Below are 14,595 nucleotides of genomic sequence, written 5' to 3' on the forward strand. Positions count from 1 at the left end.
AAAAGTCTGCTGTGAAAACATTGTGATGCAACGTCACCCCAGAGTCGGAAATGACTGGTGCTTGCACAGGGGACTACCTTTACCTTTATTAGCTACTGATCCATATACATTCGAAGTGTTGTGTTCATCCAGGAAAATAATTCAGGAACAACAGGAGAAGAATGAGGAAATGGGAAAGGAGAATTAAGGAAGGGATAGGAAAGAAAAAGTGGGGCAGCAAGAGATAGCAGATCATAATCAAAGCTGGTCAGCATAGCAGGGCACCTGCAAAAGTCCACAGCCCAGTACAGGGCCCTGTCTACTATGAGAGACTCCAATGAGAGACTCTTGACCCATCTGTTTTGACAAAGACCATGAGAAATAGCCCTTGCAGCCTTGCACCTTCAGGATAATCTCCCATTTCCTAATGGGAATGGCTTTACAAGAGGCACTGCTCCACAGCTCTCTCATGTGACTACTGCATTTTGCTCCCTCCTGGCAATTCATTAGCCAGGAAATGGGAGCCTATGATATTGTAAGTGCTTCTGGGTTAATCCTCTATTTTGGAAGGGAGATGCATTAAAGCTACTTTTGTATAAGAGAACCACTTCTATTGCCTCTTTCCAGCATTTCTCTGATAAGGAAATGAAAGGCTATTTCAGAGGCCCCTGTGGTATCACAGTCACCTCCATCTCCCATTGCCTGGTTATGAGACATGTTATCCAGCCCACACATCCACTCAAATTCTAAAACTGGCTCTCATCCCAATGGCTGTTGCATGATGCACTACAGTTGTCATCAAAGCACCCCAGAAAGGCATCTCTTGTGCCACAGAATATGTATAAGGTATTCCTTTATATATACGTTACAGATCACAGAGCTTAAATTCTAGGATTTCTGTTACCCAGTCATCAACATTAGGTAAAGTTGGATTTCTAAGCCTATAACAGGTAAAGCTTCTTTGATCATTTCGTGTCAGGAAAAGCTTCATTTGTGAAATCTTGATGTGCCAGGCTGCTATTACATAAAGATACAGGAGCAGGGCTACATTCTGTTTAAAGGCAATGCTATTTTAGAAGATTTCTGATCTAGCAGTAGGAAGAAGAATTTGGACGGAGAAACTTACAGTCTCATTGCTGTTCTTAAAAGACAGGAGGCTTTCCAAAGCAAGGTCTTTCACACACATCCGTTGTGTAGGAGTCCGTCTAAACAAAGAGAAGCTATGCTGTTGACTTCTTATGGATCTTTAGTGAGGATTACAGGGATCATTTAAGAGGTAATTGCAAGCAGTTTCTGTGAGTGTTAACAGGATGAGACTCTCTATATTTGTAACCACACTGTGCTGGATTTGTTGGCAATGAAGGGAATCCTTTGCTCTCAATCCTATACCAGTAGGAGATATCCCCACTTAAGGGGAAAGCTGTTTTTAGTGCATACCATGTCATGCTGTGTATGTAGTAAGCTACTTACATTCTCGTGGATGGTCTTTTGCTCTGCAATAATTTATGCCGTATATCTGGGATCCACCTCACGATCAAGTTCCCATAGGCAGGCTGGTAACCCAGTTTGGATGCAGCAAGATCACTGAGATCTGTCACCTGTAACTAGCGTATGGGCATAGGGAAGAGATATAAGGAAAACTTGAAGCCACTTGCTCTGAAAGAGCTCAAAAAGATCACAGTTTAAAATTTCCAAGTAATCTAAATGCAAGATATGACACCTGAAAAATGGAATACCTTCTCAGTAATTCAGAACTTGGCAACATGAGTGCTTCAGACAGACACAGATTAAGTATTTTTGGTGACATGATAAGCAACACAATTCTGCCCTGTCTGGCTTATTTATTTCTCAGGGTTTAGAGGGAAGGCAATAAGCTCCCCAAAGTTTGCTTAAATATAACTGACCAACAAATCAATCAGCAAGCAAATTTTCACTATTGTTTTGATATCATGTTAGTTCCCATTGAGACAAAAAAGCAGAATAGAAATTGAACAAATTAGGGTTGCAGAAGGTCTAGGTAAGCCCTAAATAATGTGTCTGGGAGCTAAAAGAAGCATTATTGAAACTATTGAGGAGCTGCACCTACCCCAAACACCCATCGCCAGCAAATTGTTGAACTTACTTTTTCAACTTGTCTTAAAGAGGTGAAACTTATTGGTGTGTAGTGGGGACTGTGAGATTCCACCCTAGAATTCAGCCCTGGGAAGTGATTTCTTTCAAAACTGAAATATGCAAACAAAAAGAAAATGCTCAAAAGCTCAAGCAGACGATGTGCAATGGATAGAACTTCTGTCTAATAAATACTCACTACTGTTCAGTTTTTGTCCACACGCACTAATTGGCATAGGCTGCAATCTATCAGTGCATTCATTTGCACAAGCCAGACTAAAATGTACAAGGGTTGTACAAAATCAGTGCCTCCTTTTTGTGTGCCTCCTGTTCCTCTTACCAGGACTTGCACAGGCAAACTTTCTGGTGGATTCCTGTTGCTTCCAGACTAAGACCCTTTTGAGCTACTCAGTTGCTCCTTTATCAATATCCAATGCAAGTAGAAATAAATGTGGCACTAAACTGAGTGTGGTGTCACATTTAGTTTTTGACCTGTGCTGGGGACATTTTTAAAACCTTCTGTGACATTTCCCAAAAAGGAGAGAACCCCCTGGAAGCAAAGAAAACTTCAAGAAAACTCATGACATCCAGAACTGAAAAAAACACATCCTCACAATGCAGCAGCAAAGCAAGAGCTAAGGGAAGGGGGAGGGGGCTTGTCCCTGCAGAGCACATGACCATTAGGTCAGAAGACAGCCTCTAATGAGCTCTGCAGGAGAGAGGATCCCCTTGGAGTGTTCAAGAAATACCAGAGTAGACGTAAGAGAGCCTCTGGTGATTGGCCTTTGCAAGCGCAGTCCCAATGTGGGACTGCACAGAAGACTAAAGATGAAACGCAGGTTAACAGGGAAAACACGGAAATGCAACTGGTTGGCAATGATGTCATTTGCACTGCTCATAAAAACAGCATGAATTAATTATATCTATTCCAAATTGAAACATATATGTATGTGGAAAAAGAAAGCACTGCAATTTTCTTCCTCAGGTACCAACATGTTATAAATGTTTTGGGTTGGCCTTGCAATCTAGGCTTAATTTACTAGGAAGGGTATGGCATAACTTTGCAGTGGTTGCCAAAAGATTCAGAGGAAAATATCATTTCTTTCTAATGGAGGTTAAGGAGTAAAAATGGTTGAAGCTTTTCCAGGCATGGAGGTACTTAATATCACTTCCGAAATAACATCTCATTAAGTTTCCATTAATTGGACAGGCCACTTTTTTTTCTCCAGGCAGTTGGGAACTGTAACCATGCAACTCAGTTTGTCAAATAATGTAAATCCAAAGCCTTGATTTCTAAAAGCATATATGTGTGAGGAAAATACAGATTTGAATATACTGACCTTAGTTCAGATATAGGGGGGACAAACGCCTCAATCATCGTTGGACTTGTAGAATAGTTACTATCATTGATGCTGATGATGGAGGTGGAACTTTTAGCTTGCTTGATCCTTCTTCTATAAGAATAATTGAGTGGGAGGTTGAAAATTTTCAGTGTTGGCAGTTCATCTGAAACAGAAACAACTGTAAAGCACAAATACTGGGACAAGAAAGGCAGACAGGGAAAGTTTTCATTTAATATGTATTGTTTATCTCCAATTTAAGTAAATAGCATCTTTTATAAATATACTTCTCCATTTTGCTTTCAATTCCTTTGGACTCCATACAAGCTAATTAGAACATGCAACTAGGAAAAGGCTTAAAAACAATTCTGCTCTTATGTTCCTTAAGAAAGTCAGATTTTAAAATATGGTCTGTATGTTTATAACACTCCACCACTCCACAGGGGAATCTCAGTCTCTTACAGCAAAACAAAAATGGTGTCTTGGAGTTCCATAAAGATGAATATTTTGATTGTGGCAATTTTTATGGACAAGAGCCCATTTCATCACATGCAACTAGATCTCAGCCTTGAAAGCTTATGCCACAAAACAACTGAGAACTTTCAGGGTGCCACAAGACTCCTTTTGGGTTTCCCCGCTAAAATATGACTACCAAAATGAAACTTAGTTAGGTTCAGAGCTTAATTCAGCCATGTTCTATCTGAGGTTTGGGTTTGAGAAAGGAACTCTGTGTCCTGCCCAATGTTCCTTCTAAGCTGCAGTCTTGTGAGCCAAAATTCTACTTTGTGAGCTACTGGTATTAAAGCTGTGTGCTACTCCATAAATTATTGTGCTTTGGGGTCATCCTTCCTGAGCTAAAACAAAAATCTGTGAGCTGGAGGCTAAAAATCTATGAGCTAGCTCACACTAATTCAGCTTAGAGGGAACACTGGCCCTGCCAGTCTCTATCCATGACCTACAAACTCTACCCATAATCTGCTAGTCTACCCTGGCTCCATTTCACATGCCAAGTTCCCTCAAGACCTGCTCTGATGCGCCAGGTTTATTTATTTATTACACTTGTATCCCACCCTCCCCAAACGGGCTCAGGTCGTGTTCACTCAGGCCCTCCCCAGGTTAGGGGATTAATAATTTTGAAATCAGAAGTGCTAATGTGCCAGACAGCAACAGCTGCAAAAATACCAAGTCCTCCTTGCCCGATTACTGCCTCTACAACTACTGTTGAGCAGGCTCATAACAGATGAAGGGGAGGAGCTCAGTGGCAGGCTTTAAACACAGAATTTCCAAGGCATCAGGTTTCAAGTTGCACGTGTTAACAAAGGTTATCTTTCTAGGTCTGAAACCACAGAGGACCACTGCCATTTAAACTGCAGAGCTAGATGGAAAAACTAATTTGATATAAGGTAGCTTCATAGGTTGTAGAGTTCAAACTTGACCAACGTGGCCTAGCACCTATTTGCTACCAGGAGATACATGCATCAAACAGGCAGCTGATTCCTTTCCAGCTGAATGCCTGCTTACCTTCTGTTTCTGTAAAAGGGGTCTCAAGTGAGTTAAGTTTTTTTAGAATGATCCGTGGGTGCCCCTTTTCAATCCTCCGCATCGCTTCCCAGCATGGCGGGTGTTGGCAAGCAACCATATTGCAAATGGTTTCATCCCACTGGCTGATGTCTGTAGTCACCATTTCTGCAGCTCTTTCTTGGGTTTAACAAGTAGTCTGAAAATGCTCTATATGAGGAAGAATGTGAACCAGGAATAAGCAAGTTTTACTAAAGGAATGGGTTACTGGCCATTGGGGTCGTTTTGTAGAAAAATAGGTGGTGGAGCTCATCCAGGGATGGTTATGCAGCTGCATCTACTATTCAATGGACAAGGAAGGTAGGTGGGGAGGAGGAGGGGGGTCTGTCAGAAAGGTTCAGTGTGCGCCTCTGAGCTCCTGCTGAATTCAAGGCCTATTAGCCAATAACAACCCCAGTACCAGTAAGAACTGTGTCAGCTACCGAATGACTTCTGGTCACAATTCACAATATTGATGCTGGTCTCTAAAGGCCTTAACACTTTGATTCCTAAATAGGCCACAGACATCAGCTCCTCTCGGTTGTGCCATCAAGTTCCAAACACACACCAACGTTCCCATTAACAAAAGCTTAAAATAAAACCATATACCAATATACAAAATCTAACAACACACAAACAACAGGGGTCAAATGATCAGAACAAACCAAGAACAATGATGTGGACTCATTGTATTTGTCTAAGTTCAAATGAAATTAATCAGCTTTCTAAGTGTCAACAGGAATAAAGTTGAACCTAATCTCTTGAAGTAGGGTGTTCTAGGGGCAGCTACTAAAAAAGTCCTGCTTCCAAGGGAATTCAACCATGTTGCCACACAAAATGGTACTGAAAGGCACACCTACCAATCTCAAGTGTGAGGGAAGCTCAAATGAGATAAACAGATCAGTGAAATACAGTAGCTTTTTGCATGTTGTAGCCAGCACTGTGAATTAGACTAATTGTTCACCAGTTCAGATGTTCCAGCACAAGCTTAACATGAGGATATCTGCTTATTATGCCCAAACTAATTCAGCTGCAGCATTCTGCATCAAGCTGTTTCCAAACTGTTTTCATGGCCAACCCCACATAGCATTTTTTCCCATAGCTTAGAAGTCACAAAGCATGAATGACAACAGTAAGATCTCTGTATTCCAGCAAAGGATGAAGCCAGCTACCAGCCAAAAGTGGAACAGCATAGCCATCACATAGGACTCCAAGTGTAAAGCTGAGTCCAGATTATCTAAGGAAAGTGTGACTCCACCTAAATAGGCCTCACCCCATTGTTCTGGATTGAGATGAATTGTTGCATTTAAGGGTGCTTTGATTTCTAAATAAAGGATTTCACTACTCAGGGTCTTCATCAAGAAAGCGGTAAGGGGTGTTTGGAATCTGAAAACTGCTGGATCAGACCAATGGCCCATCTAGCCCGTGTGTGTGTGCGTGTAGTGGGAAGAAAAACACTTTCCTCTCCAAAGCCTCATTTACTTTGTCTATTGTACTTTTATCCTACTCTTTTTTTTAAGACCTTGGACAGAGTGTACTAAGTTTCAAACTCAAGGCTATTTTCTCAGTCCAGGAGAGAATGACCATCCCAACATCAATTAGTGAGCTTAATAGGAATCCAAACCCAGGTTTCCCTGGGTATTCACTAGCCTATTCTCAGACAAATATTTGAACCAGCTATCAGATTTTTAACCAGCCCATCCCGCAAATATCTTAAAGTGTCATAGATGTTTCCCCACCCCCCTTCTCCATGTTGCTCTCAGAACCCTATGAAGTAGGCTAGGAGTAAGAGATCAAGAATGACTGGCCCAAACAGATCTTGCAAGCTTCACTGCAAAATAAGCATTCACATCACGGTCTAGAGAAACTGTTTGCGGTTAAGGGGGGAAAGAGCTCTGTATGCCCTCAGAAACCCTGTCTCCAGTTTGGGAAATTCCTGGAGATGAAGCTTGGAGAAGGGAAGGACCTTGGCAAGGTATAATACCATACAATTCATTCTCCAAAGCAGCCATTTTCTCCAAGGGAACTGATATCTGTTGTCTGGAAATCAGTTGTAATTCCAGGAGATCGCCAGGCCCCACCTGGAGATTAGCAGCCTTAAAACACTCTGGACCAAGGCCAAATTTCCTTGCTTAATGAGAATTCGGGAAAGGTTCCAGAGCTAAAGCACAGCAGGGTCTCCTATCCTCAGGAAGCCTCCCTCCCGCCTCATATATTCCCCCTCGATACTTAAAAGAAAAATTAGCAGCCCTCACACAGAAAACTCTCATGCAGGGCCTTCTTCCCTTTTCCCCGCCTTTTTCCCCTCCCTGTCCCAGCGACGTCTAAAGACTGGCACACCCAGATCCCCGCCTTGGCCTAGGTAGTTTCCCCTATGTCGCCAAGCAACGCTGAACGCTCTTCACTAGCTTCCGCCAAATCATTCCCTACAAATAGAAAAACAGAAAAGCTAAAGTGACGCAGAAGCCTCAGCTTCCGGCAAACGGAAACACTATTACCGCTCTATCCTGCAGTATCTCTATGTTCAGAACCCCTTGCAAATAAGAGAAAGTGAAGGCTTTATACCGGAAGTACAGAAAGAGAAGAGCTTAGTAGTCTGGGCCTTCTCTCTCCTTCTCTCTATGACAATGGACTCTACTTAAGCAGGGCCGATGAAAGTTGAATGCCTGTAAAGCTCGCTGCGGAGCACGCTGGGATGGAGGAAGGGGGGTGGGGCTTAGAGAAGTGCGGTTAGGACCAACGAGTCGTCTTCCTTCGCGCGTCTTTCGAGCGGCGACGGACGGTGAGCTTGAGCACTGGGGTATGTCCGAGTCCGGGTATGGGAAAGGAGGGCTCTTGCTTCTCCCTCTAGCAGCTAGGGAGGGGTTACTTCTAATTGCTTTGCATTCTGTGCATGGCTTTTTCTCAGTAGAGGCACTGTTTCCCATTACGTGGCGTGGGTGCATATACTTTCTTCCTACAGCTCAAGAGGGGTGGCCAAACTGTGCCTTGGGAGCCACATGTGGCTCTTTCACACATATTGTGTGGCTCTCAAAGCCCCACCAGCCGTCTTGGAAAAGGCATTTATCTCTTTAAATAATTTCTTCAAGTCAGCCAGCAACTTGGAAAATGCATTTAAAGTTAAAGTTGCTTTCTTTCCACCTCTCCCTATCTATTTGCTTTCCTTCTTTCCTGTCTTGCGGCTCTCAAACATCTGATGTTCATGTCTTGCGACTCTCAAACATCTGATGTTTATTCTATGTGACTCTTAAGCAAGTTTGGCCACCCCTGACTCAAGGAAATGTTAATTGGCCTTCCTATGAGTGGGTCTACCTACTTGGAGAGCCTCACATCTCTCCCTGGAGCCCATTTTCATCCTACTCTTTTTCCAAGAATTTAGACATTCCTTTTCTTGTATTTTGCCCTCACAACAATCCTATGAAATAGGTTAGGATGAGTGGCCCAAGGAATCTTGGTGAGCTTTGTGGTGTGGTGTTGATTGGAACTTCTCAAGTATGTAATACTTCCCTCCAAGTATGTAATAGCCATTGATATCTAAGCAGATTCATATCAATCAGTCTTATAGAGTCAGACTGTTGGTTCATCTAGATCAGTACTGTCTACATGGGTTCCTAGGCAGAGCTTTTTTTGGGCCTGGGATCCTTTGGAAACGAAAGGGTGTGAGCCATGACCCAACTCTCCCTATTTGCTAGGGATTCCTCTCTATTAAGCCTGTTGGTAAGGTTAAAAAATCAAGTACTCCAAGGGCAAAGAGAGAGTGCGAAGGCCAATAACAAATTTGTAATTAATATATTGTGTAGGGCTTGCCTATTACATTTTGTGCTCTTCCTTCACTGAGCCCAGGGTTATGGATATGGCTCTCCCTTTCCCCTGGAGTAATTGTCTCTAGGTTATGAGCTGAGATTCTGGATGAGTGAGGGTTTGAGTCCAGGTGTCATGATCTGGTGCTCTAAACACTGCATCAAGCTTGCTTTTGTAAATGTGCTAGAAGCATGGTCCTTTATCTTTTCATCTTTCTCTAGCCCTCTCTTACTGCTGTCTGTTTCCAGTTGTCCACAATGGCTGAACGGCCTGAAGACCTGAACTTGCCCAATGCAGTCATAACCCGCATCATCAAGGAAGCGGTAAGTAAGGGGTGTTTGGAATCTGAAAACCCGGGTGGATCAGACCAGTGGCCCATCTAGTCCAGCATTGTGCTTCCCACAGTAACCAAGTGAGTGTACTTGGTGGTGGGTAGTTTTAGAAGTCCAGCGTGAAGTAACAGTAGCTTGCAAAGTTGGGCAGGCAGCTGAACTAAGGGATCCCATTACATACAATACCCAAACAATCAAATCATTCCTTGATATCTCTTAGTTCAAGATGTATTTCCCAGATAAACTAGCATCTGTTTGGTCTCTCTTCCCCCCACCCCTTAGCTTCCCGATGGAGTAAACATATCCAAAGAAGCCAGGAGTGCTATCTCCCGAGCTGCCAGTGTGTTTGTGCTGTATGCCACATCTTGGTGAGTGTTACCTCTGTTAAGAAATAAGAATGTATGACTAAGTTTACTTAGATCAGAACTTTGTTACCATTTAAGCTGCCTTTCACAAATTTTGATCGCCACTGTGGTAAGGCTTCTGCTTTGCGTTCAGAAAATCTCACATTCGATCCATGATACTTCCTGTTAAAAGTATCAGTAAGTTATGAGAAAGGACTGAGACCTGCTGCCAGTCAGAGCACTAACCAGGGCTTTTCTTTTTGAGCAGAAACACATAGGAACGCAGTTCTGGCTGGCTTGGTGTCAGGGTGTGTGGCCTAATATGCAAATGAGTTCCTGCTGGGCTTTTTCTACAAAAAAATCCCTGGTACTAACCGTGATAGACCAGTTGTGCTCCAACTCTCTGTTTAATGCAACTGATACAATTTAAATTTGGCCTTGTTCTATCTGCAAAGCTCAGACTCTAAATCATGCGCAAACTATTTTTGACAACATTTGGCAGCAATGTAGATCTTGTTTACAGGAAATGTTAAGCACTACTCTTATAAAGAGAGTTCTTTAAATATTCTGTGCCTGTCAATGATGAATAATTTTCACTTTGCAACCTCTTCCTTATTTAGTGCCAATAACTTTGCAATGAAGGGGAAGAGGAAAACTCTGAATGCCTCAGATGTCCTCTCAGCTATGGAAGAAATGGAGTTCCAGCGATTTGTTGCCCCTCTGAAGGAATCTTTGGAAGGTAGCATGAATCTTGTTCCATTGTAATTCCACTGTTTTTTGCAAATGGATTCTCCTTAAATGTGGGCTGTGTCTAACTTTGGTGAATTGCTCTTCTAGCTTACAGGCGTGATCAAAAAGGCAAAAAAGGAGCAGTGGAGTTAAAAAAGAAAGACAAAGATAAGAAGGAAGATTCTGAGGATCCAGATAAAAACCGGGAGGATGAGAATGAAGAGGAGGACGAAAGAATGGAAGAGGAGGAACAAAATGAAGAGGAGGAAGTAGATAACTGAGCAGCTTGATGACAGACTGCCCGTGCCAAGCATCCTTCACATGTGGAAGGAAGTGATGTTGCCTCACATTTTGCAGTAGATTGCCCTGCTGGTCGTTAAGGCCCACTGCCATATTTGGAAAGCCCCAACAAAAGTCTCAGACTACAACTGCTTGGGGCAAAATCTGTTTTGGAACAGAGTGCTAGTGGTGCTGATGAAAAGGCTGCTTTCATCTATTGTCTGAACGGCTTATTAATGTAAAAGACTGGGTTCGGGATGGAAGCACAAAGCTGTTCTCTCCAAAATTGGGTGAAACAGACATTAAACAAGTCAGCTTTGCTAACGGTGTCTGAAGTCAGTGGTGCTTTGATGCATCTCTGGCTGGTTGGGTTCAGATTTGGGACATTCAAAGCTCAGGTTGCAAAACAGATGGGGCTTTTTCTCAGAGAAGCCCACCTTGGTTTGTGTCACGGTGCTCCAGCTTTGCCTTCTCTTTTTTCCTGATAATTCTGTTTGGGTCTCTGTGTCCAATGTGTCATCTTTACCCATAGCTCTGGTTCTCCTGATGCCTTCCCATGATTCAGATTTGGAGTTATAGATTTCTACTATGAACTATCCAAAGTATGGCTTGTTAAGATGAAGCTTTTCTTCTAAAGCAATTTAAATTAAACAGAACACAGAACTAAAGCAATATTTCTCTTTAAGTTTATGAACTACAAGGTTAGGAGAGGCTTGGGCTAGGTTGCCTATAGGAGGATAATCTTTCTTCAGTAGATGGAAGTTTTTCTGGCCAACAAATGTGATTTTCCCTCCCACTTCAGCCCAAAATGCAGCTTGGGGTTGAGGTCCTTGTCCTAGACTATCACGGTCAAAGGTGAAAAAGAGAAATACCATGCTAGGGCACATCCCTCCACCTTTCTGATACCTTCACCTCACCTTATAACAAGGAGTGACATATCCACAAATGCTGTCTGTGCGGACACTAGCCAATAAAGGTACAGATCAATGATTTACAAACAACCTTATTGGAACAAATGCATTGCTTTGCTAGGAGAGATACAAGCCTTTGAAAGAACAATTAAAAGTGGAGAAGTAGAGAGGATGAACCTGATGGCTTTCCGATGTTGGTAACTGAAGATGGGATAACTCCTGCCTTTGAAAGTGTACCCAGAGTAGGTCCTTCCCTCAGAAGCAGAGATCTCGCCCACTAGGTTTGATCCCTAGGCTGTTGTGCCACAAAAAAATGCTGGAGAGTTATCTGTGGAAGATGAATTAAAGTATTCCAAGGGTAACCATGTTCCATATGTAAATCATGGGTTATGCCATTTTTATGTTAAATACATAGAGCATGCAATTAAAAAGATAGGGAATGCTGAATGTTCTGAACAAAGCTAAACCTGAAACACTAATGATCCAAGGAACTCAGAGTAAGAGACAACCAAATTTAGTAAAGATTAAAACACCTAATTCTATTCTAGACACATCCAAGTCTAAAGGGTGGATATCCTTTTTCTCAGTGTTTAACATTTGGTTTATATATGCAGGCTTGCAAGCTCCAATGCATGTTAGCTTCCTTCAGCAGGAACATTTCAATTATGAAATGTGTATCCTTTTCCTATACTACCATATTTATGTAGTGCCACCAGTACTGAAAGATGATTTTATTTCCATGTTGAATATAAATTCAGCTATGCAATTATGAAATAAAGTAGATTATAGTCTTTTTACTAACTGGAACATGGGTTCCCAATCTTTTTCAGCTTGCTGGCACATTTGGAATTTTGACACAGATTGGTGGACACAACTCCAAAATGGCTGCTGCAGGAGATGGAGGACACCCATAAATTGTCAGGGAGTGCGGTCATGTATAACTCTAATAACTCTTCAGCACTTCAGGCAAAACCTCTGCTTAATAGGATGTCTTTTAAAACGAACATATTAAAAATATTTTCTTGCTTGCACCTTCTGCAATGCACTGAAGATCCTTATACTGTGGTGGCAGCTGCTGCGAAAGCGACTTTTTAAAAATCTGCACCTCCAACCAGATCTCCAGTAGCCAATCAAAAGCCTTGCTGCACAAATATTTCCTCTTAAGATGCCATTCAAACACTGTTCTCCATTATGTACTAGATAAAACATGTGCCATTATCACCTTCATTTTATGGTGGTTAACATAATCTGATTGGTGACCTTCCCCCTGCCCCTTGAAAATTTTAGCATTGGTATGTCAAAATTTGAGCCTTGGTATAGCATGGCAAACGATAATGGTTTGCTTTCTTTTTTCTCAAAAAGTGCCTTAAAAACTTATCTAGCACTTTTCATTATTTCAATTCCAGATGAGTAGCTGTGTTAGGCTCGTTTCTCCTTTGCTGCTAAAAGACTATCGACTCACAACAATTTAGGCTGGGATACATTCTGTTAGTCTCTAAAATGACACTAGACTCCTAGATTCTCAGGCATTCTAGTATAGTGTACGACAGAGTCTACTGAGGTCAGACCTGAGCAAAGGAGGGAAAAGAAGTGGAATTTCCCATTCTAATAGATTGTTCATAGATGGTATGTTTATGGAAGCTTAAGGGTTATCAGGATCACAGAGTTGGAAAGGACCTCCAGGGTCATCTAGTCCAGCCCTTTGCACAATGCAGGAAAGTCATAAATAGTTCCCCTACGCACACATACACACCCAGTGACCCCTGCTCCATGCCCAGAAGATGGCAAAAACCTTCAGGATCCCTTGCCAGACTGGCCTGGAAAAAACTGTTGACTGACCCCAAAGTGGCAACCCTAGGCGTATAGGAAAGCTTCCCTGGAAGTATGGAAGCTGTCCTGCAGTATCCCAGGGCTTTTTTCATGGCACCTTATGGATGAACAGAAACCAAAACCCAAGTTCTGAGGAGCTTGCTATCTGCATTTGATGGAAGGAAGAGTTGTGGGAAACCAATAAGACCCAGTCTGATATGCTAGTACCAGCCTCTCACGGCTGTTCCCCTCCCAATTTTGGAATACAAACACATAGAAATGCAACTACTGATAAAAAGCATTACCCAGAAGGCATCCATCACCCTCCCTGCAGATAATTCTGAACCACCCAGACCAAAGTGTGCTGCTTTAAAGAGCCAGCAGTTGGAATAAGCCAAGAGCAGAATGCTTCCTGATTCAGAGGGTAAAATCCTTTCTTGATCCATGAGCAGTCATAAGCAAAGCTCCAGAAAGAGAAGGCTGTGCTTGATGGCTCTGCAACCAAAGCAACATTAGCCCCAGATGGGGGTGGATGATGAGATAACATCACAGTGTGGGTGCATAAGAAGAGCTAGTACAAATGCCTGATACTTGCGCTGGCCTTTCTCCTTGTATGACAGCACTGTGGGTAAGAGAAGCCTTTGCAAAGCACACATTGCATAAGGTGCATGTATGTGCTGTATGAATTTCAGGAATTCTTTAACCTCTAAAAATAGGTCTATTAGGGTTTAGTTCGTTACTTTAATTGCAAAGCTAGGAGATACCCCAGTGTACATATTGTGTCCACAGTACATAGCTATAGGGGGTAGCTAAGGGGCACTACTTATGCTGTCAAGTTGAACCTGGCACTGGAAATGGAGCTTGGGGGATCAACCTTGGGCTGTTGCCAATCAAGCCTCCTTCTGTTCCAATTAAGCAAAAAGAGATTTGCAAAGTTGACCTGGAAGTGAAACCATTTTGGTTGTGGCCAAGAATAAGGTCCAAAGAATTAGTAAAATGTTAACGTCATTCTACATTTATTAGGATATATCTAGGCTGCCTCTTTAGAGTCCTGCTCAAGGTGGCTTACAATTAAATGGGAAATTATAGGTTTTGGCTTTGTGCAGATATCCAGCTACTTAAAATTAAAAACCACCGTATTAAAACACAAGTCGCTGAAACCCACGCAGCATCAAAATGATTCATGAATCAGAAGCATTAAAAAGCTGATAAGAAAATTCCTAATTAAAAAACTTGGCAAATAGGTGAGACAAGAGGCTAAAAGAAGCAATGTAGGCACCAGGTGAGCCTCAAGGGGGAGGGTGTTCCAAAGACAGGTGCTACCACAGAAAATGCCCTCTAGCTGCCACCTGCATGCCACTCTGAAGGCAGAGGCACAGAGATCAGGGCTTGAAAGGCAGATCTT

The 14,595-nt window shown here is 42.4% G+C and overlaps 1 protein-coding gene across 2 annotated transcripts; it reads left to right on the forward strand.

Annotated features, from left to right (window-relative positions):
• Positions 1 to 7,441: 7,441 nt before the first annotated feature.
• Positions 7,442 to 11,138, forward strand: LOC132565955 (DNA polymerase epsilon subunit 3). 2 transcript variants are annotated; one of them, XM_060230573.1, is made up of 5 exons: positions 7,442 to 7,767; positions 9,008 to 9,109; positions 9,401 to 9,486; positions 10,083 to 10,201; positions 10,300 to 11,138. In XM_060230573.1, exons 2-5 carry the CDS (start codon positions 9,044 to 9,046, stop codon positions 10,470 to 10,472), a joined length of 444 nt encoding a protein of 147 aa, XP_060086556.1. In that variant the 5' UTR covers positions 7,442 to 7,767; positions 9,008 to 9,043; the 3' UTR covers positions 10,473 to 11,138. The 2 variants fall into 2 exon arrangements, with proteins under 2 accessions (XP_060086556.1, XP_060086557.1); XM_060230574.1 differs by having other exon boundaries at positions 9,035 to 9,109.
• Positions 11,139 to 14,595: the final 3,457 nt, after the last annotated feature.

Source organism: Heteronotia binoei, unplaced genomic scaffold (genome assembly GCF_032191835.1).
Source record: "Heteronotia binoei isolate CCM8104 ecotype False Entrance Well unplaced genomic scaffold, APGP_CSIRO_Hbin_v1 ptg002244l, whole genome shotgun sequence".
Classification (NCBI taxonomy): domain Eukaryota; kingdom Metazoa; phylum Chordata; class Lepidosauria; order Squamata; family Gekkonidae; genus Heteronotia; species Heteronotia binoei.

What these genes read in the sequence shown, in the direction of transcription:
- LOC132565955 (XM_060230573.1), top strand. Translation starts at nt 9,044, where the DNA reads ATGGCTGAACGGCCTGAAGACCTGAACTTGCCCAATGCAGTCATAACC. An exon ending in GTGCTGTATGCCACATCTTG is followed by an intron (nt 9,487 to 10,082) that starts GTGAGTGTTACC and finishes TTCCTTATTTAG; the next exon opens with TGCCAATAACTTTGCAATGA. An exon ending in TCTGAAGGAATCTTTGGAAG is followed by an intron (nt 10,202 to 10,299) that starts GTAGCATGAATC and finishes TTGCTCTTCTAG; the next exon opens with CTTACAGGCGTGATCAAAAA.